The 27454-nt window shown below is 56.2% G+C and overlaps 8 protein-coding genes and 1 non-coding gene across 9 annotated transcripts; 5 read left to right on the top strand and 4 right to left on the bottom strand.

Moving 5' to 3' along the window:
- Positions 1-93: 93 nt before the first annotated feature.
- Positions 94-8880, bottom strand: DICSQDRAFT_152490 (P-loop containing nucleoside triphosphate hydrolase protein; the record flags this gene model as incomplete). Its single annotated transcript, XM_007361815.1, has 28 exons — positions 94-455; positions 510-565; positions 623-2050; positions 2102-2171; positions 2221-2260; positions 2310-2756; positions 2811-2983; positions 3038-3096; positions 3160-3366; positions 3423-3441; positions 3504-3602; positions 3651-3695; positions 3747-3951; positions 4004-4041; positions 4095-4245; positions 4298-4439; positions 4498-4668; positions 4732-4783; positions 4840-6102; positions 6157-6175; positions 6234-7088; positions 7139-7672; positions 7735-7896; positions 7955-8004; positions 8056-8169; positions 8222-8245; positions 8298-8315; positions 8368-8880. The coding sequence occupies 28 exons, from the start codon at positions 8878-8880 to the stop codon at positions 291-293; spliced, it is 7119 nt and encodes a 2372-aa protein (XP_007361877.1). The 3' UTR covers positions 94-290.
- On the top strand, positions 8844-9632 carry DICSQDRAFT_132800 (uncharacterized protein). Its single transcript, XM_007361814.1, has 3 exons — positions 8844-9182; positions 9235-9438; positions 9494-9632. Exon 1 carries the CDS (start codon positions 8898-8900, stop codon positions 9147-9149), a length of 252 nt encoding a protein of 83 aa, XP_007361876.1. The 5' UTR covers positions 8844-8897; the 3' UTR covers positions 9150-9182; positions 9235-9438; positions 9494-9632.
- Positions 9633-9788: 156 nt separating this feature from the next.
- Positions 9789-10947, top strand: DICSQDRAFT_143913 (electron transfer flavo protein alpha subunit; the record flags this gene model as incomplete). The annotated part of the gene is made up of 3 exons (XM_007361813.1): positions 9789-10009; positions 10061-10790; positions 10852-10947. The coding sequence occupies 3 exons, from the start codon at positions 9789-9791 to the stop codon at positions 10945-10947; spliced, it is 1047 nt and encodes a 348-aa protein (XP_007361875.1).
- A 47-nt stretch (positions 10948-10994) lies between these two features.
- DICSQDRAFT_166290 (FAD/NAD(P)-binding domain-containing protein) lies at positions 10995-12758 on the bottom strand (the record flags this gene model as incomplete). The annotated part of the gene is made up of 9 exons (XM_007361812.1): positions 10995-11282; positions 11332-11382; positions 11441-11530; positions 11583-11756; positions 11803-11832; positions 11897-12279; positions 12350-12415; positions 12473-12678; positions 12730-12758. 9 exons carry the CDS (start codon positions 12756-12758, stop codon positions 10995-10997), a joined length of 1317 nt encoding a protein of 438 aa, XP_007361874.1.
- A 321-nt stretch (positions 12759-13079) lies between these two features.
- Positions 13080-17303, bottom strand: DICSQDRAFT_50619 (ribosomal RNA-processing protein 12; the record flags this gene model as incomplete). Its single annotated transcript, XM_007361811.1, has 9 exons — positions 13080-13196; positions 13277-13626; positions 13670-14260; positions 14311-14427; positions 14479-15049; positions 15105-15434; positions 15486-15720; positions 15780-16525; positions 16584-17303. The coding sequence occupies 9 exons, from the start codon at positions 17301-17303 to the stop codon at positions 13080-13082; spliced, it is 3777 nt and encodes a 1258-aa protein (XP_007361873.1).
- Positions 17304-17642: 339 nt separating this feature from the next.
- DICSQDRAFT_51639 (uncharacterized protein) lies at positions 17643-19731 on the top strand (the record flags this gene model as incomplete). Its single annotated transcript, XM_007361810.1, has 10 exons — positions 17643-17692; positions 17745-17831; positions 17881-17922; positions 17977-18004; positions 18062-18223; positions 18278-18362; positions 18415-18502; positions 18559-18625; positions 18677-19000; positions 19054-19731. 10 exons carry the CDS (start codon positions 17643-17645, stop codon positions 19729-19731), a joined length of 1611 nt encoding a protein of 536 aa, XP_007361872.1.
- A 245-nt stretch (positions 19732-19976) lies between these two features.
- Positions 19977-20857, bottom strand: DICSQDRAFT_143909 (uncharacterized protein; the record flags this gene model as incomplete). The annotated part of the gene is made up of 5 exons (XM_007361809.1): positions 19977-20116; positions 20169-20252; positions 20306-20643; positions 20702-20730; positions 20801-20857. 5 exons carry the CDS (start codon positions 20855-20857, stop codon positions 19977-19979), a joined length of 648 nt encoding a protein of 215 aa, XP_007361871.1.
- Positions 20858-21094: 237 nt separating this feature from the next.
- DICSQDRAFT_t31 lies at positions 21095-21176 on the top strand. The gene has a single exon. It is a non-coding gene; the product is annotated as a tRNA-His (tRNA).
- Positions 21177-21352: 176 nt separating this feature from the next.
- DICSQDRAFT_124487 (uncharacterized protein) lies at positions 21353-24559 on the top strand (the record flags this gene model as incomplete). The annotated part of the gene is made up of 6 exons (XM_007361808.1): positions 21353-21433; positions 21626-21767; positions 22121-22157; positions 22216-22437; positions 23051-23214; positions 23280-24559. 6 exons carry the CDS (start codon positions 21353-21355, stop codon positions 24557-24559), a joined length of 1926 nt encoding a protein of 641 aa, XP_007361870.1.
- Between the last annotated feature and the right edge of the window lie 2895 nt (positions 24560-27454).

Here is a 27454-nt window from a genome sequence, read left to right as displayed (position 1 = left end):
GTCGTATCCTGACGTCACACCCGTTGATGGCATCGAGATCCAGGTGGGACATACCTTCTGATACTTATACACTATCGGCGCCTACAGGAGATCCGGGCACAAAGATGTATTCGTTGCGGTCTCTCAGAAACAATATAGAGTACATGAGAACCCATCGAATCATACGTATGCCTTCTCCGAGTAGAAAAAAGATACTAGTACAGGATGGAGAGAGAAAGACCGTCCACATTCGAGAGCGTCATATGTCGCACAGTTCATGTTCAGGATACTATTGTCCAACCGTTCGAGACCTACACGCGGATTGCCCAATTCCAAGGGCTTGGCCGAGCACCATGTTCACGAGCGATCTCCTCCAGCTCCCTAACCGGCTGGTTGGTCGCAAGCAAATTGTGGTGCGAACCCCCAATGGCCTCTCCGCACTCATTACAGAATGATTGCTGCATTGCGCCGCCGCACTGCACCATAACTCGTGAGCAACACTCCTTAGCAGATCAAAAAACAAGACACACTTCACCGATGACGAATACGTGACCATTCGGGCATTTGTAGAAGTGTCCAACGTGCGCTACGATGACAAGTCACGTCAGTACCACGCTCAAACGACTTCAAGCGGAATACTTACTGAAGCCTAGACTCTGGACAACTTGCGTCAGTTCGTCTAGAGACACAGGCTGATAGAACGTCGCATCGCGTAGCGACCTCTCAAATGCCCTCCAGTCATCCAGAATCGTCTGCGCTGGAGCAACGAACTCCGCCTGCATCCAGTCCGTCTCCTCGGGCCTCCGCTTTCGTGCAGCTGAGCGCCTGCGAAGGTCGGACACCCGGTCGTGTGCATTGGAGATCTTCTCGAGAGCGCTGTCCGCCATCTTGGTACGATTCTCCGGAGACATCTTCCCATTCTGTTCCATCATGCGGACGTTGAAGCGGAACTGCTCCAGCTCAACGCGCATGATCAGCAGCGCGGTCTTTGCCTCCTGACGGTTGCTCTCCGACTCCTGGGTGATGCGCAGCGCTAGCTCCGCGTCGGCAGCGCAGGAGCGAAGGAGGAAGTGGACGTAGGTCGCCCAGACACGTCGGTTCTCGGGAGGGTACTTCTGGCGCTTTGTGAGGGCTTCGAGCCAGGTCCGCGCGAGGCTTGCGATGGTCAGGCGGATATTGATCGTTGCCCAGAACGCCTCTACGAGGAAGCGCTTGTCCGCTCGCGGCGGCGGCTGCCCGACTTTCATCCTAGCGGCGCGTATGGCGTACTCTTGTGGGTTCCGCGGAGCTGCGATGGGATTCGCGACGATGTCGTCCATTTCCTTTTGGTACAAGTACGCGAAGGATGCTTCCCAAGCATGGGAATGTGCGGAGCGAGTCTGGGACGCAGTGATGGTGTCCTTGTACGCCGTAAATAGTCCTAAGACGACCTTCTTCCAGGCCCTCGCCTCGTCCGAAGGCAGACCGTGGAGAGCAGCATTGAGTGGGTCGATCTCCGGAAGCGTGAAGGGAACTGAGCGAATACTTTTGATCCGAGCGCCTTGTTCGCGTTGCAACGCCTTCAACACCTTCGTGGAGACTTTCAAAGGGGCGAAGGTCAGCTCCGAAGCAACTGCCTTCGACTTGGTTTCCAACTGCGGCGTCGAGATGGCAGCCAGCTTGGCCTGCACCGCCCTCAGCGACTTGGACATGTGGAACGCGACGTTGTTCTCGAGTATGTCAAGGTCAGCTCGCTTGAAAGCGCGGCCATAGCGAGGAGCGGTGATCGCCCCGCGGCAAGTAGGACACGTAGGCGGCTTCTTGAAGCCAGGTGGCGGCGCCTCCAGTCCGATCCACTTCCCGTCAGGACCGTCACGTTGGTAGTACTCGGTGAGCTCGCAGTGGCCGTCCAGTGTTTCCACCGTGAAGACGTGTCCGCAGTTGGGAATCGTGATGAGCAAATTGTCTAGGCTCTCGCTTTCGTAGTCCAAGTCGGCCATGGTGGTTTGCATGACGAGATCGACGACGTTCGACTTGACTTCGTCCCCGGCGCAGAGCGGGCAGACTTGGATAGAGCAATCTTCTCCGCAGACTTCAACAATATCAGAAGACAGATTGTCACGGTTGCTACGCATAGACCTACCAGACGGACAACGATGACCACAGTCAAGGAGCTGGTCGCATCGCTTGTCACATGGGAGGCGAGCACAAATCTGGGCAGCATGTCAGTTCTGCACACTTTTACGGAAGCATCATGCTTACAGCACCACAAGGAAGAGGGCATGAGAAGTGGGCGCAGCGCCTGTGAGGTCGTGAGTACTGCGCCTAACAATCGCGAAGGCGAGACGTACCAAGTGCACGGCTCCTGGCATGGCGCACAAGGGACAGAGCAGTAGTTCCTGCAACGTGCATGGGCGCACACCTGCCGGCAAGCCTCTTTGCATTCCGTCGTACATTCATGATCAGAGGAGCATTGTTTGCCGCAAAGATGACCGCAGAAGAGGCTCCTCTCGCACGGATGACCGACATGAGTAAGCCTCTCGACAGGGAGCAGCTCCTCCGCGACTTCGTCCTCCTTGTCGTCTCGGGGTTCAGGAGCAGTGTTAAGGAACTGGCATTCGTGACAATTCGCCTTGCATGGACGTCCGCAACACGACATGATCCCACCACATTTTGCTCGACATGGGTATCGGCGGGGATTGTCGGAGCATCGCATCGTCGCTTCGTGCTCGCATCCGGGGAGCTTCTTCGTGACAAGCTCAGGGCAGAATACATTCTCGAGGCTGTCGTATTCGAAGCTGAAACCGACTCATGTCAGAATCAAGCACATTACAGAATCTCGCCTGACGAACCAAAACACCCGAGGAATTGTGTGACCACAAGGTAGTTGCACGTTCGTGATTTCCGCCCGACACTCTCCGCAGGGCTCTGCGCATTGCTTCGTACAGGGATGTTGACGCGGACAGATGCGAGTGCATCGTTGGACACACGATACGGATACGTGTCTCGGATCATCAGAATGACACTGTGAATGCGTGAGATCAGTCCGGAAAAAGCGCAATCAGAACATAGTGCGTGCCTTGTAGGGGCAAAGGTGACCGCATTTGAGACGTGTGTCACATTGAAGAAGACATCCACCTGCAAGAGAAAAGGCTCGTGACGATCGCTCAACAAGGGTGAGCAGGCACATCAGTATCTTACCATCTGGTGCGATACGGGGCAGCTGTCCTGGCTTCGATATGGACTCAACGGTATGCGGGTGCCGTTGACAAGCGATTGGGAAAGCAGTACCCAGGCAGTCGCGTCGGCCTAGCTCCTCAATGACCTCACGCCACATCTTACTCCTCGCCGAAAGGTTCGTTGCGTTCCCCATGATGTACATCCCTTCACGAGCGCGAGAAAGAGCAACTACGTCGCTCGTTGTGAGCAGATATGTCATCTGACAAGATATAGATTGGTCATACCGTTCGTCCTGTTCTCGGACTGTAACGCATATCATGGTAATCAGCGCGACAAGAACAATCGCTGATATCTGGTGAACTGACTCGCAGGAATCCGATGTTTGCGCGTCCTTTTGGCTGGTGCCCATAGACCTCATCTTCTTCCGAACCGCCCGAGTTCCGGACAAGAGATAGTATTACGATCTGTGGCGTGCTCAGTCAGGTAGTCGGGGCATTGCAGTAATGACCCACCTTCGCCTCTTCGCCCTGGAAATTGTCGATGGTGCGGAGCAGAACCTAAAGCATTTAGGTGAGCTAACACTCTTCAGAACTAGACATCAGCCATACCCTGTGTGACACCTTCACGCGCTCAAACGCGCTCGTGGATTGACTGACGTCCTCGGCTTCTGCATTCCGATCATCGAGCTCTGCTTGATCACGCTCGTCGAGCACGACAGCGACCTCGTTCGATAGAGCGTCCCGCAACCGCGACAGCTGTCCTAGGTAGGCACAGAGAACAACGATGTCTCCTTCAGCCGAGTATGGCCCTTGCCTGTAAATTCGAAGGGTGAGTAACAAGACTCGGGGGAAAAAGCTGTCCTCACCGGAGGAGGTAGAGGACAAGATCCTTGATCATATCGACCTATTGCAATAGATCAACATAGCACCAGCTGAAGTGGCCGATCTGGTACAGACCTCAAACTGATTGTACTTGCTGACAAAGTCGTCCTCTCCGCCATTCTCCTTGTGGTCGTGAGTGAAGAAGAAGACGTCCTTGGCCATGCCTTGCACGTGCGGGTAGTTCTTCACTAGCTCGTGATCCTCGAGTTTGGGATACAAGGTCATCCTACGAGAATGTGAGACAGGTCTTCATTAACCGGCAATATACCCTGGTATACCTGACAAGGTCTGCAATTTCAGGTCGCATACGTCGTTGGACGTTGATTTGAGACATAGGAAGTCCAGAGGATGACAGGCGTTCCATCAGAGACATGTCGAGCTTGTAGACGAGCTTTCCATGATGATGATCCATAGAAAGCGCTTCGAGAAAATAATTGAGTCGGTCTTGTGAAGGATCCTGCGATGCTAGCAGACTCACTATAATTGTTGAGGGTTGGGCGGAGCTGAAGAGGATCTCCGATGAGGATCATGTGCTGGACACTGGGCACCAAGCTTCCCAGAACGTGTGCCTCAAGTACTTGTCCCGCCTCCTCGACCAGCAGAACCTTAGGGCCGATGCCTTTGAGGAGAGCCGTCAACTTCGCCGCACCTGCGTCACCAGGACGAATGTGGATCAGTCTCAAAGACAATCATCATAAAACGGAATACTGACCAGTCGTAGTGCAACCAATGATGTCGACGTTCCTCAGCAGCTGCTTGCGGATCTGATGTAGCAGAGCTCAGTTGGATGTCCACTTCGGAGTGAACAATATACACTCACTTCGGCCTGACCCTCGGAGAACTCTTGCGCCGCTCGCTCGTGCTTCTCTCGGAGCCTTCGGAATTCCTGGGTCTGAGTATCTTGACTCGCAATCCGCACTTCGTCTGACCACATCGCATGGAGCTGCTGCCGCTCAACTGAGGACATGAGCCAAACGTTATCCGCTTCGAGAAGCTCGGGGATTGGCCGAGTGGACGCGGGCACGGGTGGGATGTCCGGGCATCCATATGCAGCAAAGAACTCGCGAATGTCTGTGAAGTCGTCTGGGCGAATAGCCTCCGATCGCACATCGGGATGTGGTTCTGGTATGGCGTGGGGTTGGGGCATGGTGTGGATTTGGGGCATGGCGTGGGGTTGGGGCGGAACGTTGGATGTAGGCGAAGACCCGGATGAATCCGCTGCTACAGGTATCAGCTGGGGCGAACGTGGATGTTCTTCCTCCTCCATGGTCATGAGCTCATCGAGATCTGGGAGGACGGCGTCATTAAGCCATTCCTCTTCTGCAGATGCGTCTGACATGGCAAAATCGCTCTCAGCGTCACTGTCAGCGTCCACGTTGCGGTCGGTCACTGCAACATTCTCGGTGGTGATAGGGGTAGATTGCATTTGTGGCTCCTGAACTTGATCGACTTCTGGCTGTTCGGGCTGTAGAAGCTCATACCGATTGGCCGGACGCTTTTGAGCAGTCAATTGAGACGTGGTTTCCTGTCGGTAACGCATCGCGTAGTGCGTGTCGTGTAGGAATTTGATGTCCCCTCCACGCAACCAGAATCCATACAGCGAGTTGTCGACTTCCCTGACGTCCTTGCCGTTCCGGCCGGCGACATTCCACTCCTCCTGCTCCGCTGCAGTCAAGCTGTGAATCGCTGCGATCCATGGCGGCGGTAGCTCGAAGGAGTCGACTAAACCCGGGCACTGGAAACACAGATGGGAGAGAATTTTCTCGGTGCCGACTTCCGTCTTGAAGAAATCCTTCATGAACTCTTTGATCTCATCCTCGACATCACGAAGGGCGCGACGATATGTGTAGAAGGCCGAAGAGAGACGGGTTCTGCCCGCAATGTTCTCCTGGTGCTCGAGGGAGAACTCGGCGATGCGCTCGTCTGCGGAACGTGACCCCAGCCGAACAATTTGCTTGGTTATATCAGCATCGAGGACAGACCGGAGCATGTGGTCGAGAGCATGGTTCGTGAAGGCGATCATGAGGATGGGTCCAGCGTGATTCTTGATTAGGACTCGCAGGAGCTCGACGCCAGTGTAGCTCTGATCATGTACACGGTTCAGTAGAGAATCTTCGATGCTCTAGGAGCAGCTTACCTTTCCAGTCCCCGGCGGCCTGGCATAAACGGTCATCATCGGAAACTGCGAGCTCTGAAAATAGAAGGATGACCTACCCTTGGATCAGGCTAACCTCTCTCGTCAACGTGTCAACCATTGCATCTGCCTGGCTGGGATCGAGCCGACTGCTCCGCTTTAAGACGTCTCGTGCAGTCTCTATGGAGGTGGGGTCGTTGACGATGAGCTTGAGGTCTTCCACCCCGGATTCAGAGGGGAAGAGTGAAGCGAGCTGGAAAGAATAGCCTGGCAGGGTGGCGTACGCAGGAGGAGAGATAGTGAAGGTCTCGAAGAACTTAGGAGGGCGGTGGACGAGATACCGTCCGAACGGGACACTCTCGGGCTCGACGCGCAACGCCTCCAGGAAAGGGCGGACGGACTCGAACATGACGGTCGCCTCGACGAGCAGCATAGTCGAGCGCCGCTCCTTGGCGGGAAGTCGCAGCTCCTGGAGGATCCGCAGCTCGACCTCAGGGGAGAAGAAGGAGAGTCGGATGCCGACGCGGTCCGCGCTCTGCTTCGCGGACTCTGTGAGGTCCTTGAGCGAGCTGGCGACGGTGCCGAGGTGGACCTCGATCGTCTCCCCGCGCTGCCAGATGAGGGCAACAAGACCGCCTTGCATGAGTCGCTTGCTGCTCATGCTCTCCCAAAAGTGCGCACGGGAGCCAGCCTGAGACGCACGAGCGCGACCGGGAGGGGCGTCGATGGAGATGCCTACAGTCAGCCCGCGCTGGGTAGGTGCGATGGTGAGGAATTCGGCGTTAGTATAGACGTTGAAGAGCACCGTATCTTGGCCGACGGCGTGTCCACGATACTTCCCGCCACGCTTCTTGAGGATGTCGTCCAGCTGAGTCCGCCCGCTTTCCTGCTTGAGATCGGAAAGGATTGCTTGCGCCGAAGTGCGCAGAGAAGCTCTGTCCGACAATGATCAGATATGATACATGTGAAGTATCGTCGAACGTACGTAAGCTCCTCGCGCAGCAACCTGAATTGAACATCGAGCAGTTGCTCCATCGACTCGGACGGGAGAGGGTGCGGAGCCCCATAGAGGTTCGCGGGGAGGAAGGGCTGTAGCAGAGACGTGAGTTCCTCGTGCGTAGGAGCAATCTGGATATCAGCGATGTTGACGAAATCGTTGTTATGGCGTGGACCACCGGGGCGGAGGATTCCAGGTCCCTCGTATGCATTGTGCAAGGCCGCCAGAATACCCTCGTTGGAAGCGCTCATCGCGACAATCGGATTGCGAAGTGGTTGCTTGCCACGCTCATTGTCCCTGTGCTTTCGGTCCACGATGGCTACTAGACGGTCAACGAGCCCGCGGAGGCGCTCAATGACGAAGTGACGAGCTAGCTGAGGAGCTTTCGCAATCGGATCGTCGAAGGTAGGAGGGTCTGCTGAGATGCCTTCGATCCAAGCCTCTGTCCAGCCGTGGAGACTTGTCACGAAGTCACGCAAGGATGGATGGGTTGCTACAGCGTTTTTGTAACGTGTTATGTACCTGTGGCAAGTCGTATCGAAATCATGATCCCACTGATCTCATGGACAGATCGAAAAACGTACTCAAAGAGAACTTGCGCAATAGACGACAGTACGGAGCTTCCCATTACATCCGCTTGTCCAGGCTCCTTGAACGACTTGTAGATAGTGAATGCGTCTTCCATGCACGACTTCACGATCTCCGAGAACCGATCGAAGTGCTCCATGATGAGGGAATAGAGGGAACTGAAGACGGGGTTGAGATCCATCGGAACGCATAGACCAGACCCGCCCATAGGCTTACTTCACCGTCTTGCTTGTGATGCTTTTAACAACGTACTCCGAGGACAGGTACTACCCAACACATGAGGGGGCGAACTGAAGTGACATCTGCACAGGACTTACGCGCAGCAGGGGGATATATCCTCGTCCGAATGAGAGAGACGTCCGATCTCTGGGACGGATGGCTACACCATGAGTCCAGCCCAAGATGTCTCCGATCCTAAGCAGACCATTGCCCTGATGACGTGTGTTAGGGGTTTGACGACATTGCATGAGAACGTGCACGGACCGTTCCGACACGAGACAAGAACAACTAGCTTCAACGTCAACACAGACCAAGAACAACAATGTATCGATGTGCTTACTTGACCGTCTTCGGGGGACTGGCCTGATAGTCAGCTAGACTGCTGTCACCAGAAGGGAGCCAATACTCACCCAAGAACTATTCCCGGAGCTTGCATTGTTCATCAGGGCGACAAATCCATACGCGTCCGCTGCGAGCTTGAACCTAAAGCTATCCTCGAGGAAACGGCGGAGATGATAGTCGACCTCCGAAGGCTTCATCTCCTTGGTTGAGGAGATGAAGAATCCGTCAGTGCCAGGGCCTTGGATCCGAGCAAGGGCGGCTGGAGTTAGTAAGGAGGAGACGTCGACAGCAGGTGTGCTTGAGGGTTGAATTGTTCCTTGACTTGGACTCTCATGTCGAAAGCGACAGTCCGAGCCCCTGTTACAGAACCCTCTGGAGTAGTAGAAGTCACATACACCGTGCGGTGCACGAGGGATGGCAGGACGAGGCGCCCCCCCGCGTGGTGCGCCACGACCGCGAGAGGAGCCGCTGGATATATTGCTTTCGCTAGATCCTCCATCAACGTGCTGGAAATGACAATCTGAGCCGCGAGAGCAGCCGCCAGGTTTGCCGTAGAATCTGCAGGGACCGCGATTGGACATGGTGGGTGGGTCTCAAGATGGTGCACGAGGCAACACGTTTCGGCGGAACTTTATGGGATAAGAGAGCGCTAGAAGACCGCTGTCCTCGGGGCCAAATGCAAGGTAGAGATGCTGGTCCGGAATTGGATGCGCGTCCATCACTTCAGACTCGCTTTAGCTTGCCTGACGGCCTCTTAGACACATGCAGGCATGCATCAGAACGGTCTGGAACATCGCAATTTGAGCCTACGTCAATACAGGCAATCGCGAATGCGATCTCCGCACCCTAGGGAGACTATCTCGCAGGAGGCAGTTATCGCGACCTACATTTTCAAACTGAGTATTATGAGAGTCACCTTGCCACATTCTCCTCACCTCAATGCAATCGCAACAGTACGAATGTTCCCTGGCGTGGGATGATCGTGCAAGCAACCCAAGCCCATCGCAGAGGGAATGCCAACCGCGGGGCACATCATCTACCGCAGCACAAAGTCCTGGGAACGTCCGTTGTGGGCGACGCCACCTGCCGTGGAACTCGCGGCCGCAGAAGCGCAACAATTGAACCTTGTATACTCAGACCTGGACCATGAGCGTTGTGAGTGACCGATAGTCTGCAAAATTGCGAGGCACGTACACGGAGGCTTGTCCCCCTGGACCCTTGTAACGGTATCTGCCGCCAAGAAGAGTCTAGGCATCCCTTGAACCTTGTTCTCGGAGGCAGTCCAACGCAAAGCCCCATGGTTAATTGGCATTTTCGAGCCGATGTCGTTGAAGCCCACCTGTGCTTGTGATGGCAAGTTGTGGGTGCAGGAGAAGGTGGGCCCCCCAGAGGCTGGGCACGTGAATGCGAATAGATCAGCGGAAGCGGATCGGGAACGCGCACTGAGTGGGGGATGCGGGGCAACCGGTCTTTCGCACTCACCATCACTATGCTCCGCGTACGCCCCGCTCTTCATTGCAGATCGTTGCTCAGACGATATGCGACTGTATCAGGCCCGCATGCCTTGGTTTTCCTGGAGCATCGCGAGGGGGTCATCGACTCGGGCTCGCTTTCTGCACTGACGGCAGCCCAGCAGCTCGGAGGACAGGTTACCGGCATCGTCATTGGAGCCCCAGACCAAGTGAAAGGCGTGGTAGAGAAGGCGAAGACGTGAGTGAGCAGCACATGCATTCGTCGCCCTACGTTGAGACCGCGATGTAGGCTGAAGGGGCTGAACACCGTCATTCACTCTGCGTCCGAACAGTACGCGCACTCCCTCCCTGAGGCGGTATCTCCTCTCTTTGAGAAGCTACTTGGCGAGAGCAGCCCTTACACCCACGTTGTCTCAGCCCATTCATCCTCCGCCAAGTCCATCCTGCCTCGCGTTGCTGCCAGGCTTGACCTCCCCGCGGTCTCTGACATCACTTCGCTGGAGCACGATGCCTCTTCTAACGCGACCACCTTTACGCGCCCCATCTACGCTGGAAACGCGATCGCTACTGTGAAGGCACCCTCCTCACTCCGGTTGAAGTTTTTCACTGTACGGTCGACCGCGTTCAAGGCGGCTGCCGCCGACGAAAGCGTCCAAGCAGAGGAACAGACAGTCGACCCTGTCGAGGTCCCCAATCTGCCCACGCAGCATGTACGGACAGACTTGACCAAGTCGGACCGCCCCGAACTTGGCTCTGCGAGCCGTGTTGTGTCCGGTGGTCGTGCGCTGAAGAACGCTGAAACGTTCAATTCGACGCTGGAGCCCCTCGCGGACGTGCTTGGTGCTGCCATTGGCGCGTCGCGCGCTGCCGTGGACGCAGGCTATGCGGATAACTCATTGCAGGTCGGTCAGACGGGCAAGGTCGTCGCGCCAGAGCTGTACATAGCTATTGGTATCTCCGGTGCCATTCAGCATTTGGCGGGAATGAAGGACTCTAAATTGATTGTGGCAATCAACAAGGCGAGTACTCTCGATATTCGCTTGCGATCTAGTACTGATGTTTGAATGGGTCAAATCTCAGGATCCTGAAGCCCCGATCTTCCAAGTCGCTGACATCGGTCTCGTCGCGGATCTGTATCAGGCAGTACCGGAACTAGTGGAGAAGCTCAAGCAATAGACAGCAGTCTAGACGCAATACATCATCGCAGATTTCTACGTCTTGCGCTACAAGGATGCTTTCTGTTGGGTCAACAATTCGAATGCCCGAATCCGCTCAGTTTGAGGCGTCGACGTCCACAGCCAATCCCATTGATGTCCAATCTGCAGACCCAACGGTACCAAGTTGTCTTCCAGTGGACCGTTGAACTCGTACATGTCCCCGGATTGTTTTGAGCCCTGCAGTACGTGATTCGCCATGGGCAGTCGTACGCGTTCATATGTCACCAGCGCTTTGGGCAGACTTGCGAGGGTGGTGTTGGGATGCCCGAGCACTTCAGCCAAGATGTATGCGTCCTACTTGCGTGAGATGACATCCGAGCTAGAGGGGAAGCAATTGACTTACCTCAATGGCTTGGCCTGCCCCAGCTCCTTGGTGTGGCGTCATACCATGTGCCTGAACACAGACCATGAGCCTAATGACTCGAAATGCACATCATCATGTTTCTACGCACCGCGTCTCCCACGAGGACTACACGGTCCTTCGTATAGAATGGAAGCGGTTTGAGTTCATGAATGGCCCACTTTGTAGCTCGATCTAGGCACTATGGCCTTGTCACCTTTGCTTCATAGCCTGTTTGAAGGCAACCGGCTCACCCCCAGCATTTCCTGTACTTCCGGCTCCCAACCCTTGAAACACTCCTGTATTTCCGAAGGGCTGCATTCAGTCACCCATGGGCCTTTCCACGGGGCTCCATAGAGTTGTAGGTTCGTTTCCATCGCCACGACGTTGACTATCGACCCGGCGGAGATGGAGTAGCTCACAATGTGCTGCAACCAGTCATATCTAAGAATGGGAGTGTCCACCTCATCGTACTCGTGTACTTGCCTTGCTCTTCCCGCAATACTGACTCACGTCATCTAAAGCGTCAGCGATGTCTTCCAGGGATTTCGAAAAGGGAGGCACGCACCATCATGGGACTCCGTATCGTACGATGTTCCGTCCCATCGGCTTCCTTGAGTCGTTCCACTGGGATCAGCCCCCGATACGCAACCATCCCGCTCCAGATCGGCTCGATGTGTTCGAGTAAGCCGGGGTCCCCTCCCTGCTTGTAGACGTGGTCCTCGAGCAGCTGCTTGCGAATGACAGACTTGATGCCATCACATCCGACCAACAAGTCACAGGTGGCGGCGGAGCCGTCTGCGAACTGCAAGAATATTTGTGGCTCTCTGCGCTGCGCAACAGGTATGTAGGTGTATGAGGTGAGGCGTTTGCCAAAGTGCGCTATACCGGCTGGGAGATGCGCGACGAGGGCGTCGAGGAAGTGCGCGCGGTGGAAGCGAATGCAGCCGTCTTGCGGTGATGACGGTGTCGTCAGGTGTTCGTGCTCTTTTCGTCCCAAGGCATAGAACAGACAACTCACATGGCATCTGGAACAGATAAAAGCGGGATCCAACTTCAGGCTTATCGGACCTGCGGTAATCAAATCCTATGCCTTGGTGGATTGTCAGTCCCCAGCGGCAAGCGAAGGAAGTGGAAAATCAACCCAAAGACCCGTCTGGGGGTGCATGCGCAATGCGGGAGAAGTCTTGGGCCATTCCAAGTAACGAAAGGATCTCCCAGGTCCGGGCGTATATCATCACCCCTGCTCCGATCTCTTTGAATTGGCCTGTCGCCTCGTATACATGTACCTGAATATCGGGGTATTTGGAAAGTGCCACGGCCAATGTAAGGCCACTGATCCCACCACCACTACAAAGCCATGTTTGTTGGGGCCTTTTCAAGAAGAGGCTGTTGACGTACCAGATTGCTACGCGGAACTTCTTCGCCATGACGAAACACTGGGGAGGATGGGGATACGAGGCCAGACGGGACGATGACACCACCTGTGCCTAAATGCTCGAGATATACTCCCAGATACGCGGGAACGCTCAATCAATCGGCCCCTGTAACCTGGTCCAGGCACACCTGTAGGCCTGGCGTTTTCCTCTGTTCACATGTATGCCTAGGGTTGCCGGCTTTGGCGTCACATTCGCACCCGCGCTTCTCAAGCTAAGCTTGTTGGGATAAACCCAATCCAAAATCTATGGGAATACACCTGATACTTGATATAGACTGCAACGATGACTCCGTGACCAGTGCCAAGATAACACTCAGCGTTTGCCTGCGATACCAATCCGGCTGCCTCGATTCTGCTTCTTCGCAGCCTGCGAGAGAGACAAGTAGGCGTATGGGTCCACGCCTCCCTTTTTGACGTCTCCGCCGGCTTTCTGTTAACAGTGAACGGAATAGGTTCAGTGGCAAGAACGGACGACGAACCTGTGAAGTGATAAGAGAAGTGCGGACTGACCTTCGCCTTGAACTCGTGCCCCAACTTTGGCTCCATCTTCCGCTTCGTCTTCTTTCCAGCTGCCTTCTGAGCCTCTCCATCTGCCATCTCAATGTCCCCATCCGCTTCCTCGTTCTCTCGTCTGCGCTTTTTCGTGTCCTTGTTGAACTTAATCTTGCCATTCGGCCCGCGCGTGAAGCCGTCGACTGACGTGAGGTGCTCGCGATAAGCATTGCCCTCTACGTCTTCGTCACCTGCGGCTGCTGCTCCTTCCTCGTCGGAGTCATCGATGACCATCTTGCCCGTGTCTCCGTCTATCTTGAAGTGCGCAGCGTCTTGTCCTGGCTTCTTGCGCTTACCAGCGTTGGCGGCTTGACGCATGAGTATCAGTAACCGTCTCCTTGAAATCTCGACAACACATACTGGTGACGCGAGATGCAGCTCCAGACAGAAGATCCATGGGCTCATCGTCGTCCACCCTCAGCCTCGCGCCGGCATCCTTGCCCTTGCGCTTCACCTGGCCTGCACTCTGGGCGGGAGCGTCCTCCTCGTCGCTGTCCTCGATCTCGCTCTCACTGCCATAGAGCACGTCCTCGAACGCGTCGCCCGCTGCCGGCTTCGCCTTCGGCACGTCTTCGTCTTCGTCGTCAGCCGCATTCGCGCGTTTACGCTTGGCGCGGTCCTTGCGCTTCTTAATGTTCAGCAGCACCTTGCGCGCCTCTTCCTCCTGCGCGCACGCGTAGACGTCCTCCCAGCCGAAGCGCCGGAGCATGCGCTCGAAGATGTGCCGAACCTTGGCCTTAAAGTGGTTCTTGTGGTCGTGCGACCACTTCAGCAGCGCGGGGACGAGGTCCTTGAGGTGCGGGCGGATCAGATCGGCGGGCATGGTGTGTATGGCGAGCTTAACGAAGCCAAGGACGGACTTGACAATTTCGCGGTTGGCGGATGTAACAAAGACGAGAAGAGTAGTAAAGATCTCGGATTGCATGTTGGCAGAGATGCTATCTATACAATCGTTGGCGGCATGACTTGAGCAGGCGAAGAAAGCAACTCACTTTTGAACTCAAAGATGAGACGAGAGACCGCGGTGACAGTTGCGCTAATCATGTGCGGGGACGCGCCAGCCAGTCCACCACAGACCATCGTCAGGTATTCCTCAATGTTACCGGCGGCTTTCGAACCATCTTGAGCAACAGTAAATGAGAGACATGGCGAGCACATACCTTCGCCAGCTCCATCGTCAGCCATATCCTCAAGCATCTGGCGCTTCACAACACCACCAGCAGCCATCTTCCTGCCCATAGCCACAATGACGTCGAACGCTGCATTTCGCGCCTTCTCCGACGGCTCCTTCGTACCCAGAACCGCCTCCGGAATGATCGAAGGAATTAGGTGCAGCGCATCCTGTGGAATGACAGCGATGAGTGCCGCGAGTAGCTGGAATCGGTCCTTCTTGGCCGCCGCCGCGAGGTCCTCGACTAGCCCCTCGAGCTTCTTGAGCACGACCGCCGCGTCCACCTGCACCTTGCCAGACTCCACGAGGCGCGTCAGGACTTTGTAGCCGCGCTTTTGGACGCCGTTGTCCCGGCTCTCGAGCACGTCGCTCGTGAGGAACATGGCGAACAGCGCCGTCGCGTCCTCGGGCGACAGGTACGGGAGCGCGAGCAAGAGGAGGTCCTGGCTCATGACTGTCACGCTGTCAGACGTAGGCCCCCTGGGAGCGGGTGCGGATTGCGCCTTGACGAGGTTCTGCTTGAAGAGCGTGACAAGCTTATGGTATGCCTGTGTTACTTCCTAGAAAGACGGTCAATCTCAGGGAGGTGACAGGTCTTCAGGGGGTGAGGCACACCTTCGCATCCGCTATAGCGATCCACGAGCTGATCACGTCCCCGACCATATGCTGGTTATCTCGACCAACGCTACCGAAGACGTTGAACAACACGGCGAGCCAGCTCTCCGCCTGAGAACGGAGGAAGTCTATATTCGCTTGTGCTTCGGCCGCGGTGATAGGGTCGGTGCGGACACTCTCGGGGAGCTTGGCGATTCTGTCCGGGTCCTCACTGGCAAGGGCAACGTTCGAGTCAACCATGACCTTTAGTGCTCGGAGCACAGCGGGACGGAGCGCTGGCTGGCCGTACAAGAGCTGCGACAGCAGCTGCGAGAACTGCGCCGTGAGGGACTATTGTCATGTGAGAAACTGATATACGGACAGCAACATGCGGACACAAACCTGCTTGAGATCAGGAGCGCCCCAGCAGTATCCGGGAAGACCAACCCAGATCTGCTCGATAAGAACGCTCCAGACCTTGGCTTCCGATTGGCGACCTTCGGTTTCGGCAGTACTCTGGAGCTCGAACATTCGTTCTGTCAGTGGGACGAAGTACGACACGAAGTGGCCAAGGGGCGAAGGGTGTGGTTGGGCGAGTAGCGGTAGTAAGAAAGCCCGAGGCTCGCGGCCGGCTTGCCTACATTGGCGTCGTTTTTTGAGTCGGGCGGTCCAGAAAGGATGAGATGGTGCACCTACCTATCGACTTGCTCCAAGTTGAGAGGCAATACGCGTAGCAATACTGCCGGCCCGAGAACACGCATAGCGACACCGAGTGTTGCGTCTGCGGTCTCCTTGTACTCGAAGGTCTTCTGTACTCTGAGGTCTGCGACCTTCGTGATGAGAGGCAACAACAGCTGTTCGGCTGCAGTTGTGTTCTTCCTCGACCCGTTACGAGACTTGAGGTTCTCGATGAGGGATGCAACGACGGCGAGAATGTCAGGTATTGCGCGGGCGTATGCAAGCGAGTCCAGTGCCTTCGTAGACTGCGCGATAATCTTGCCGATGGCAGATTTCGGCTCATCTGAGCTTTTCTCCTTGACAGCTGCTTTGATGAGAGTCGTCGTGAAGCATTGTCCAAGCGTAGCTAGAGCATCGGCAGCTGCCTTGCGCGTCGCAGCATCGGACGATTCGAGCAGGTTCCAAATCGCCTTCCAAACCTTCCCCAGCTCTGCAGCGCATTCTTCCGGATTCGCTTGGTGGTATGCGAGCATCGTGCTTCCGAGGACGTTGGCCCATGCAGCAGTGAGGGCAGCGTCGCTACGGAGAGGTGGGGCCGAGAGAATGACTTTCAGGAGCTCAGACATATGAGACTGCAGGTTCACGGTCGGGTCGTCCATTGAGAGTGCCAGAAGTTCGGAGAGGATAGAATATGCCGATTGGGATAGGTACGGGTTCCCTAAGCGAGGAAACAGTAGGAGCGAAGACGTGATAGAGGACAATGACTGCTCGGCTTTGCTAAGGTTTCTGCTTTGCACAGTCAATAACCGAGATAACACTCACCTCAGAGGGCAAGGAGGGGAGCACGGGACGGAGAAAGGCCAGAAGATGAATGGCGGCGTCGGACCCCTCAGTCTCTGCCTTCTTTCCCTTGAATTTTGGGAGGCCGCCCGCGCAGACTTCTTCGAGAGCTGCCTTGACCCACTCTGCTACTTTCTCGGCATAAGGATGCTTCAGAGAAGGAGGCGGGGGCGCGGCGAGGACGTCCTTAACAATTTCTGCCGCCTTCTTTCTCACTTTTGGACGAGGGTCAAGGGTTAGCTGCAAGATGGTCATGAAGGCCTGCCGGAGGCCCTGACTGTCGAGCTGAGAGCGATCAAGAGCAAGAATCACAGTCCCATAGAGAGTGAGTTGAGAGCGGAGAGGCGGGGCATGTGCAGACAGAGCAGGGAAGAGTGGGGAAGTCAAGGTGATGATAGTCGATAGATGTGAGCGAATCACTGGTTGAGGGATATACGGAGTGACTGCTGCGAGAAGGTAGAGCACGGCGGGAAGGAGATCGCCATCCCCAAGAGCAGGGCCTGAAGCTCGCGAAGACTGAAGGGAGCCATCAAGGGAAGTTAGAAGAGCAGCGAAATATGCTGTCGCAGAGGGCTCGGTGTTTTGTTCGCGGAAGGTAGCCTCGATCGCACGGAGGAGGGTCGCAGGAGCCTTTTGGTGCGCGAGGGCAGAGGATGTGTGCGGACGGATTTTTGCAAGGGCGGTTTCAACGTTATCGGCCATGTTGTGCACGGCTAGCGGACGTATAGTCGTCGCTGTGGCCGACGGCGAGCAGGGCGTGGTCGATCTCGGCGTCGAAAAACTTGCGATCTGCTGCTAAATCTTGCGCACGTGACGCAAACGCGCTTCCCCAATAATTCCGTCGGGCCGAGTCGCCACATGCATCTCTCGTCTGGGCCAAATACTTACATTATATACTTAGTATGACCGCGCAGAGAGGCCTTGCACCTGACCTCTCACTCACACCTCTACCTCTGCGACCATACGAAACTTCCGGCGTCACCCTGGCCTTTCCTAGTCCACCCAAGCACTTGGCATAACCCCGAAGCACGTCTCATAGCCATGGCGGCGTTGGCAGGATCCCCAACGCCATGGGCCTATATGTTCATCCGGTACGGTATTGTCACCTAGGTATCGACTCGACGACCCTTAGTATCTATGCAGTTTGCTCTTCAAGTTTGTGCTCAAGATATTTTACGGGACCATCGTTGTGGAGAACGTGGATAATATCCCACCGAGAGGCGTGCCTTGGTATGTCCCTCGCCAGTGGCATGAGCTCCGCCGTCTGACCGTGAACCAGCATAGTATGTGCTAACCATAGCAACTCTCTGACTGATGCGCTGTAAGTCTGTACTTGTATTGAGCTCATCCCTCCTTGTAACCCGACCCGGCCCAGGCTTCTGGTCACTTCTATTCCATCAAGGGTCCGCCGCAGTCCTCTCTATTACCGCACAATGATAGGGCTCACTATCTCTCCATAGAAACGAAACCTCCTCAGGCTCACGGCGAAATCGACTCAGTTCGGGAGAAAGACCTTCACCAGCTGGCTTATTGAGTCTGCGGGCACCGTCCCAATCAAGAGACGCAAGGACTTTGGAGACCAACAAGTGGACAATTCCAATGCTATGCAGTTTCTCGTGGAGGTATGTGCCAACATTCCCTCGACACTTATTATCACCAATGTGGCGTCCATGTAGGCTGTGGAACTGGGAGATGCAGTATGCTTGTTCCCTGAGGGTATGAGCCGGTACCATCCAACAATTGCACCGCTCAAGACTGGTGGTATGTTTTTGACATCCTGTATTCTACGACGTACTTACCAAGGGTACGGCAGTCGCGAGGATGGTCTCAGACGTCCTCTCGCGGAACCGACACAATCCCGACTTTGAGATAGATGTTCTGACCTGTTCAATCACCTACATGTGGGTCCCATTCCTGAGTGGCTACGTTTCGCAGTGTTAACGTCACAGTTCTGCAGGCATCGAGAACACTTTCGCTCGGATGTGCTCGTGACGTTCCATCCACCAATGAAATTTACGCCAAAGGTACCTCCCACGCGCCTGACTAACGATCGTGTGCTTACGCCGAAGTCCCAGAACAACCCTGAATTGCTCACGCCAATCGACTACAACGAAATTCGTTCTCTAACTGCGAAGATGCATCAGCAAATCAGCTCGGGAACGCTCGATGCACCATCTTGGAGGCTGATCCGGAATGCCAAACTTGCTGCTAGGATGTACGCACCGCTCGGTACGTCCATGTCGCTAGGCGACTACATCCGCGTCGTCAGGACGTTCCTGGAGGCTTTCAAGTTGGCGGAGGCGCCACGCGCAGACACCTCCAGTGACGGCGAGGCTCCGCCGCCTGAGCAGGTCGCGCGAGAGGACATGAAGATCGTCCAGCTCGGCCGTGACCTCAAGGTCCGTCTCCCTCCCTGAGCTGTCGTTACACTCCAGAACTGACAACCTTGTAGGAATATCAAGATCAGCTTGCACGCTGGGGAATCAAGGACGACCGCATACGCCGGCCACTCTCCCGGCCCGTCATCCTCTACCGCGTCCTCCTCCGCGCCGCTTGGGCGCTCGTCCTCCTCGCGCTCTCCCTCCCCGGCCTGCTGCTCTGGCTCCCTGTCTTCGCCACGACCGTCATCGCCGTGCACCAGTTCAAGCGCACCGGCCCCGTCTGGGACACGTACGACGAGATCGCGCAGTACAAGCTCACATACGGCTTCCTCTCCGGGCTCTGCATCTGGCTCTTCACCACGCTCGTCACGCTCCCCTTCGCCCCGCTCACCGCCGTGCTCGTCCCCGCGGTGATGTGGCTCAGCCTGCGCTGGATGGAGGACGCCATCGCGGCGTTCCGGGCGCTCGCTTCGCTTACGCGGCTGCTCCTGATCGGGAAGCCTGCGCTCGCTCAGATGCGCTCGAGGCGCGAGGATCTGCATCGGCGCGTAATGGAGCTTGCGGTGAGCACACTTGGGCTGCCGGGCGAGCCAGAGAGGTACTTTGCGGAAAGCGGAGGAAGGGAGAAGGGCCGGGTGCAGGGGAGATGGGCGAGCAAGGCGAAGTACTTTTCTGTGAGGCGGAGGAGAAAACGGGACTGGAATGAGACGCTTAGGCTTTATGACCAGGTAGACTATCCGGGGGACTGACGATTAGGTCTTTGTGGATGAGGTATCGGCGATACGAACGATATGATATATATACAAGGTCCTGCAATGACAACATACACGATCACAAAGGAAGGCATAGAGGGGTAAATCATCGTACAACGCGAAGCACAGACTAGTAGACTAAAACGATGCAACGAGAGATAGAGGGCTAGAGGAGCGTACGGAACTACGTTGAGTGGACGCGACGAACATTTTTGTGTGACCAGGCAGAAGATGCACCACTCTCATCCTGAAATAGGACGATAAGCACGATTGCCGGCGGCCCACTGGTGGCCATGCTTGGCAGCGTTTCCAGTAATCACAATGCCGGCGGTAACTAAGATGCCCAAAACCCAGGACACGACGTTCAGGACGTATGCAAGGCCTGTGACTCAAGTCAGCCACCCCTCATAAGACTCCCCATACGAGCAACTTACCTGGACGAGCACGCTCGAAGGTAGGGAAAGAATCGCGACGGTACAGATCCGTAACGATAGCGAAGGCGACAATTTGGGATATGACTGGTGAAAGTTCAGTCACACGACCCCCGTATCCACCCTAGTCGTCCACTCACCATGTAGCGCAACTAAGAACGAGGCCGACTTCCAGATGCGCCTCCTACGCGAGTGAGTTGTGACGCCAAATATGATAGCGAGACAAGCTACGACGGCAAAGCCGATGCCGAGCTCTGCAAAGTAGCTCGAGGTGCCCCAGATCATGCAGAAGGCCTTGTTCTCCTTCTCGCAGCCATCCTCGACGCGCTTCGGGAACGGCCGACAATCGTAGCTGGTGTAGGTGAGCGTGCCGCCGCTCGGGGCGGGGACCTCCATGACGCGAAGCTCGCAGCGGCTGGCGAGGCCATAGGAGACAACGACCTCCTTGTGGATGATGTCTGGTCTCTTCGTGACGAGCCTAGGAGAGCGGTCCGTGTGAGCACTCACTCTACCTTGAACCGGGGCCGGACACAGACCAATCAGGGCGCTGGACGGAGAGGATGTTCTGGAGGGGAAAGGGTGGGTTGAGTTTCCCGCTTACGCATACTTGGAGCACAGGCGGGCCCCAGACATACCAGGATCATAGTCCCAATGACGGCGAAGAAGGCGACGACATAGGATAGCTTCCTCATTGTAGTCGACGATCCTCCAGATGGTGGTGGGAGGACAAGGAAGGATGCTGGTACAGCATCCGCAAGCCGGGGCGAGACCTGGGAGCTGGACTGGAACTCAGCGCGATTTCCGCCACTCACTGACACTGCAGTCGCGCTCGGCGGAAACGCGCAGCGGCATCGCCGATCATAAGTGACGTAGAGGGTCCTTCTTGGGCCTGCGCACATTATGAGTGCAACAAAGCGAGGCCTCATACGGTCCTTGTCGATTAGTGGTTAGATCATCACGTTGTGGCAACGCAAGCCCGTGAAGACGGAGGCTCGAATCCTCCCTGGGACATGCTTTTGCTTCGTGTGGCTTTTGTGTTGCACCGCCACCCATGATCACGAGTATTGCGCCCGGACTATTTTGCAGATTCGATCTCGCTTCTAACGCACCGCAGTCTTGAAAAGTCTTGATACTTCGGCCACTCACCAAATCGCCTTCGAATTGGGCTCAGATGCTCCTCTTTGAGCATGGTTCTGCTGCAATCGAGTTGGTTCCATGAGCGGTATAGGATGCTGTTTTCCGGGCTCGACCCTGTTGCGAGTTCGCATGTACGTACTCTCACGCTTACTAGCGGCCAGAATGTCCCATCTCGCCGCAACTGTAGCTAAATGGTGTTGTCACTGGCAGCTAGACCTTTGTAGTAGCGGGTCATTATCTGCTGTCGGCGAAGGCGACCACGACTTATCAGCTGGTGGACTGGCGGCAGGGCAACAACTGACTGCCGGCTCTGGTCTGTACAGGGCCTTCCTGCTGTCCAGTTGCTCCTGATCCCAAAGCACGTCTACTGCATCGCGAGCGATGTACCGCACAAGGCTACTCCAGGCAATCTTCTCCACGTTGATACGCTTCTTGAACAGCAGGATGGCATCTGGGGCATCTACGGTGAGTTTTCGCAACTATTCGCAGTGATATCAATAGCTCATGTGAGTCATGTCGACCCCAACGTCACCAATTCGACTGGTCGATGGGCTCTTAGCCTTCATTCACGGCACCTATTGAGTCCCTTTTGACTGTGCCTTTCTTGAAGTACCATTGTATTGGCACGATTTCTCTACTCTGATCAGGTCAAAGCAAGGGCACTTCGTTAGCCGATCCAGGTCAGACACAATCCCCGAGTGATGCCCACGATGGTTGCCGACTTCGCTAGTTTGTCAGACGGCCTTGGAAAATGTGGTGTAGCAGACGTCACGCTCCACGCTCAATACTACCTGACACTGGCGGATATTTGCATATAGTCAGCTGGGACCCCCGCGGTATCAACCTGGACACAAAGTAAGCTTCCAAATGAATTGTACATCTCTCATATTCCTGGAACACATCTCGCGCTCAGTCCGAGCCAAGTGATGTGCTTCCAGAGCGCATCGGAGTACTTGTCACTCATCACTAACATTATTCAAGGAAAAGGAAAAGGCATCGAATGCAGCGGCGTAGTGAATGGTGCTATGCTCAAGCATGTCGGAACGTCGGGCAACGCGAGGGATGTTGTCGCCGTGACGGACGCTCTCGATGGCCTGGGAAGCCCGGTAAAAGTCTGGGGCGTATCATGTACCTGGTACGTTGCGGTATACATCCATAGTACAACCCAGCGTCGACATCACCAACCTCTTCATTTATTAGCGGTTTCCCAACCTTCGCCTGACAACGCGTCGGACAATTGCTACTTGACGGGATCGTGCAGATAGCCGAGCAATTGAACAATGTCGTGAGCTCTGGTTATTGCCGATATCCCCCCTTTGATGTTCATCTCGTGTTGCCTACAGCGATGGGCGCGTTGATGGCGCGCTTTAGGTCAAGCATCGGAAAGTGGCAAACATCCCCACGAATGGGGTGTATTTCCCCGATGCCGCGATCAATTGCAGTAACAGCATAGACCCGAACAGTGCAACCATGGTCGATGTCTTTACCGAGCTAATCAGAAATACTCTGACTATACGATTACTTTTGTACATTTCCGCCTGGAGATGTGTAAGAGCAATTGTATGGTCAGTATTCAGATCTGAACCAAGCAAAGCGGTCAGCCGCCTAGTTTGCTCTGGGCCGGATTGGCACTCACGTATAAGCCTTTCGCGACTTGTATTGCCGCTCCTCACATCCTGCCATACACCTCCCACTACCTGCTTTAACCTATTGCACCCATACTGCTGCGCAGTCACTTTATCTGTCAGGATGTCTTACCTCACTAGCGCGATTGCTCCTGAAGTCTTCGAGTCTGCTCTTGGCACCCCCTTCTGGCTGTGGAACGGCCGGGAGTACGTCAAGCTCGCAGGCGAGCAGCTCCGCGAGGAAATGAAACTCTGGGAAGAATTGCCGGAGTGGCATCGGAAGATCCGTGAGTGTCTGGACGCCGTCGACTGACCGCCCTTGGGCTCGCTGACACTCCTCAACACTTTGCAGTGTGCAGGCACGACAGGTTCAAAGGCCCCAGGACCCTTCGTACACGCCGGGATCCCAGAATTTTCACCCCCGCCAAGAAAGTCAAGGCCGCCTCGACTCCGTCGTCAGCAGTCGGTCGTCCCGTCGTTGAGTGCTCTGGCGGTGCTGAGTCGGTGCGTGAGGGTGGCGGCTCCCTCTCCCGCACTTGCTCAGATGCTGCTGGGTCGCAAAACGTCGAGATGGTCGGCGAACCCTCAAGCCCCGACAGCGTTGTTCTCCGTCCGAGCGTCGACCGGCCAGATGGTACTGCTGCTGCGCCCGCAAGGAGTGGCTCTTCTTCGGACGCTATGGCAGGCATCGTCGAACTGCGAGATGTGGAGATGGCGGACGACGCCTCAAGCCCGCCCCTGGTCAGTGTCGTCTGTCCGAGCGTTGAGCTCCTCGGTACCGTCATAGTGGCAGGACAGGCGGGTTATCCTTGCGTCATTGTGACGGACACTGCCGAGTTGCAAGACGTGGAGATGGCCGACGCAACACCGGAGGCCCCCTCGACCCCGACCCCGACCCCGACCCCGACCCCGACCCGCACCTCGATCGCGACCCCGACAGCCCTCGGTGTCGGCTTCCCGCCCAGAGCGACGGTCGCACGCCGAGCGGTCTCCGCTCCGGCCACCTACAGCTCCCCGTCCCCCAACCTCATCGGTCAAGACCTCCTCAAGCGCCTCCGGGCCCAGTTGGACGCGCCTCAAGCTCGACGCAAGGCATTCTCGGGGCCGGAGAAGGGTGAGAAGATGCTGAACAGGCCGCGGCCCATGCTCCCACTGCGGTTCGAGAAGAAACGTCCGACGAAGGGCGCGACGCCCGTCAAGCTCACGACACCCGTCAAGCGCGAATTGCAATGCTCTGCCGAAGACAAGGAGAACGTCAGCCCCGCGACCGCCAACGGCGTCGACGTCACGGTCAAGGCCCCCGCCGGGGTTGTCCCCCGCAAGCCAAAGGGGATCCTGAAGAAGCCTCGGCGCGCCGAACGGCCCCCGCCGGCGGTCATCAAGCGCGCGAAGCCAGGCCAGCAGCTGCAGGTTCAGGTCCAAGTTCCGGTCAAGAAGTCCGTGCGCTGGGCTCCGGAGGTCATCGCGAAGGTCAGCGTTCTCCTACTCCGATCTCCCAGGAACGCGCATCTGACACGCAACGTGAACAAGTTCGCGCAAACGGACCTCGAGATGATCGTCCAAGCCGCAAAGTCTCCCGCGCCCGCGCAACGCCTCGAACGTCTGCAGCAGCTCGTCAACACGTACTTCTGAAGGCCCTCAAGATCGAATGAGGGTGGACGCGCTGGTCGCGTTCGTCCATAGGTTCATCTCACGATCGTTCGCGCGGACAGGCTGAACGCGTTCGATTGCATCTTTGAATTAGGTACTTGGCCGAGGGAAGGCAGGCGTGGTTCGGCGGCCCCGTCTGTTTTCTGTCGTCCCGGATATTCCTGAGGTGAGTGTTTCCTTTTTCTCTTTTCCCGAGGGAGGGACCGCAACGGTCCTGGCGCATACCTCTCCGTGGTCCTCGGGACGAGTACCCGTGCAAGCGGGGAAACCGAAATGCGTATTCTCGTAGTCCAGCGTCGCCGCATGTCAAACATGCCCCGCAACCGCCAATGTTGATAGAGTCGTGCGGTGTTTTGTGTCGATTGCGATGAAATCGACATTGTTCCGATATCGGATGCACTCGGGCCGCTCTTACCTGGCCTCGCCCTCAGGCTGATCAGCAACGTAGAGTGTTCGGTGATGCTTCATGTTTCCCGTTTGGCAAGTGTATCTCGGTGTGAGTGCGGTTGCAAGGCTTCCCTTGGCTAGCGACAGAGTCTTGCATTGAGGATGATGGCTGAACGGCGAAGAGATCATGGTTAATTAGCTGGTTTGATCAGTCATGTGACCGCGTCGTACATACCTGGCGAACGGGCGATCGGTGCATATGGCAGCCGTAACCGTCCCACTTTCCCCTATCCCTTTGGCCTATAGCAAGCGACTCGTGTATGCGAAACAGGTAGACTTTGCCACCGCGGCTTGATGGCTCTCGTACCTGATTGAGGAGGATCGAAACGCAAACGAGATTGTTGCGATCTCCAAGCATTCAGAGTAATCGACCGCATTGGTCGGACGATGTTGGCAGTACAATCCAACCGTCGGTATCAATTTGATAACGCCACCATGGTCAGAAACTGCTGCGACTCCGATGGCACAAGATTAGCTTGGATATAGGAATCGTAAATAATACTGCGACCTGTCGATACAATGTCGACCATCATCCGGGATGGCGTCATTGACCCTCTGAGCAAGGATGGAGAAGGATGGCTGATCATTCTAAGAAGCCACGGCAACACTGCAGCGTAAACAAGCATCTAGATTCCATCGGGAACATAGACCCTGCGCGCGTGCGCACGCCTACAATCCAAAAGCACCCTGGGCGCGCACGTGGAAATAGAGTGCTGCCGGGCACCCGAAAGGCGGTGGAAGATTCCGTCGCACGTCGACATCCGGGCACGGTGACAAGCATATGAGACAAAGCGGTCGTCGGCCGACAGGCAAGGGATCAGCATGGCTGTCCTCGATGGTCTCGAAGTCCCATGCAAGCACTGGCGGTGGTGACGGCTGAGAAGTCAATCGCGGGCACTCAGACGCTTCCCACCAAGCCGCCATGCAGGCCGCGGTGGATAAACTCTAGAGTGACACCTCAGTTCACGGCCGGTGGAAAGCACCGGAGATGACTGAAGACGACGAGCTTGGGCGCGAGGCACGCCTGTGCGCCTCGAGGAGTGAATGTTGGGGAGCGTCGGAGGCGGCCAGGAGGACACTTGCATTGTCGGAGGGCGAAGCAAGGCATCACCGACAAGGCCGCGGGGGTCGTGAACGTGGTGGGAGGAAATGACTGCGGAAGCACCGAAGCAGTAGGGTGATGTGGTCGCAGGGGGCCGCGATTGGTGGTCGTGGATGGTCGCGGGCGGCGGCTTGCCTTGGAAACGCAGTGGTGGGCTGTCAACGACGGGAGGCGGGAGGTGGGAGAATACAACGCACACAGTGCCATACCTAGTACAGTAAGTACTCGCAGGACACCGTCGACAGGCTGGACAGGCTGGGGTCCGCGGACGCCAACCGGCCCGCCCGCTTACGTAAGAGCCAATTGACCCGGAAAAGGAAACAAGCGGCCACCGATCATCAAGACTCTGCGCTCAGCGCTCAGCTTTGGCCCACTCAGTCTCTGGCGGCCGGCTGTCCCCTACCTCTGCCTCTGCTACTTCTGCCTTCGCCTCTCGCTCCAGCCGGCGACAAAGTTCTTGCATCCACCGCCTCCTCGCAAGCAGCTGTGGAGGCAGCCGACGGCCTTACTCATGCCGAATCCTGTCTCTCCCACCTCCTCTCCGACATCGCTTCCCCTCCAAGGCCCGCACGCTATGCAGGCCGATTCCTACCTCAACTCCTACCCTACGTCCATTCGCATCTCCAGAGACTTCTCCAGCACCTCGCATGACCAGGACTTCGTCGACCGCGACTCCTTGTCCACCTTTACCCTCACCGACGATGCCAACATTACGGAAATCGCCCCGTGGGCTGCCAACAACAATGACTCGGAACCTGTACGTCTTGTGCTCTGACTGTTGATGAGGACGCCAAACGTCGGGAAAAGCTCCGCTTGAGTTATCTGGCAGGTGTCGCATATACGATGGGTGCGGGGCTCCGTGCGCTTGTCTTTGTCCAGGCTTGCAGCCAGGTGCCGTGTCTCGGACTCTGCCAACTGCTTATCGGTCCAGCTCGCTGTGCGACTCAGACCCTGCTGGTCATATGGGCAACTCGCCCAGAATTTGCGTCAGCGGGAGGATGGAAGCTTCGCGGTGGGGAAGGGGACTATTGCATCCCCCCCTCTCGCCTCGCAGCTTTCGGACTCGCTCGGTGTTGTACGCATCCAGCCCAGACTGCCATCGTTTTAGCTCATAACAACGCAACTCACGCTGTCTAGCGATGGGGGCTGAATCATGCGATGCTTCGTGCTCGGCCGATGCAGTACGCTGTCTGTGTCATGTCCTCTGCTCTGGAGCTTATCCACAGAAGCCTGTGACGAGGTTCGGACCGCTACGGCGCCGCCGCGGTGGAGAAGGAGGAAGCGGTAGTCACGAGCCTTCTTTTGTTTGCCAAAGACCACGTATTGTC

This window comes from Dichomitus squalens, assembly GCF_000275845.1.
Source record: "Dichomitus squalens LYAD-421 SS1 unplaced genomic scaffold DICSQscaffold_3, whole genome shotgun sequence".
NCBI classification, from domain to species: Eukaryota; Fungi; Basidiomycota; class Agaricomycetes; order Polyporales; family Polyporaceae; genus Dichomitus; species Dichomitus squalens.
This window is presented reverse-complemented; position numbering and strand designations above follow the sequence as displayed.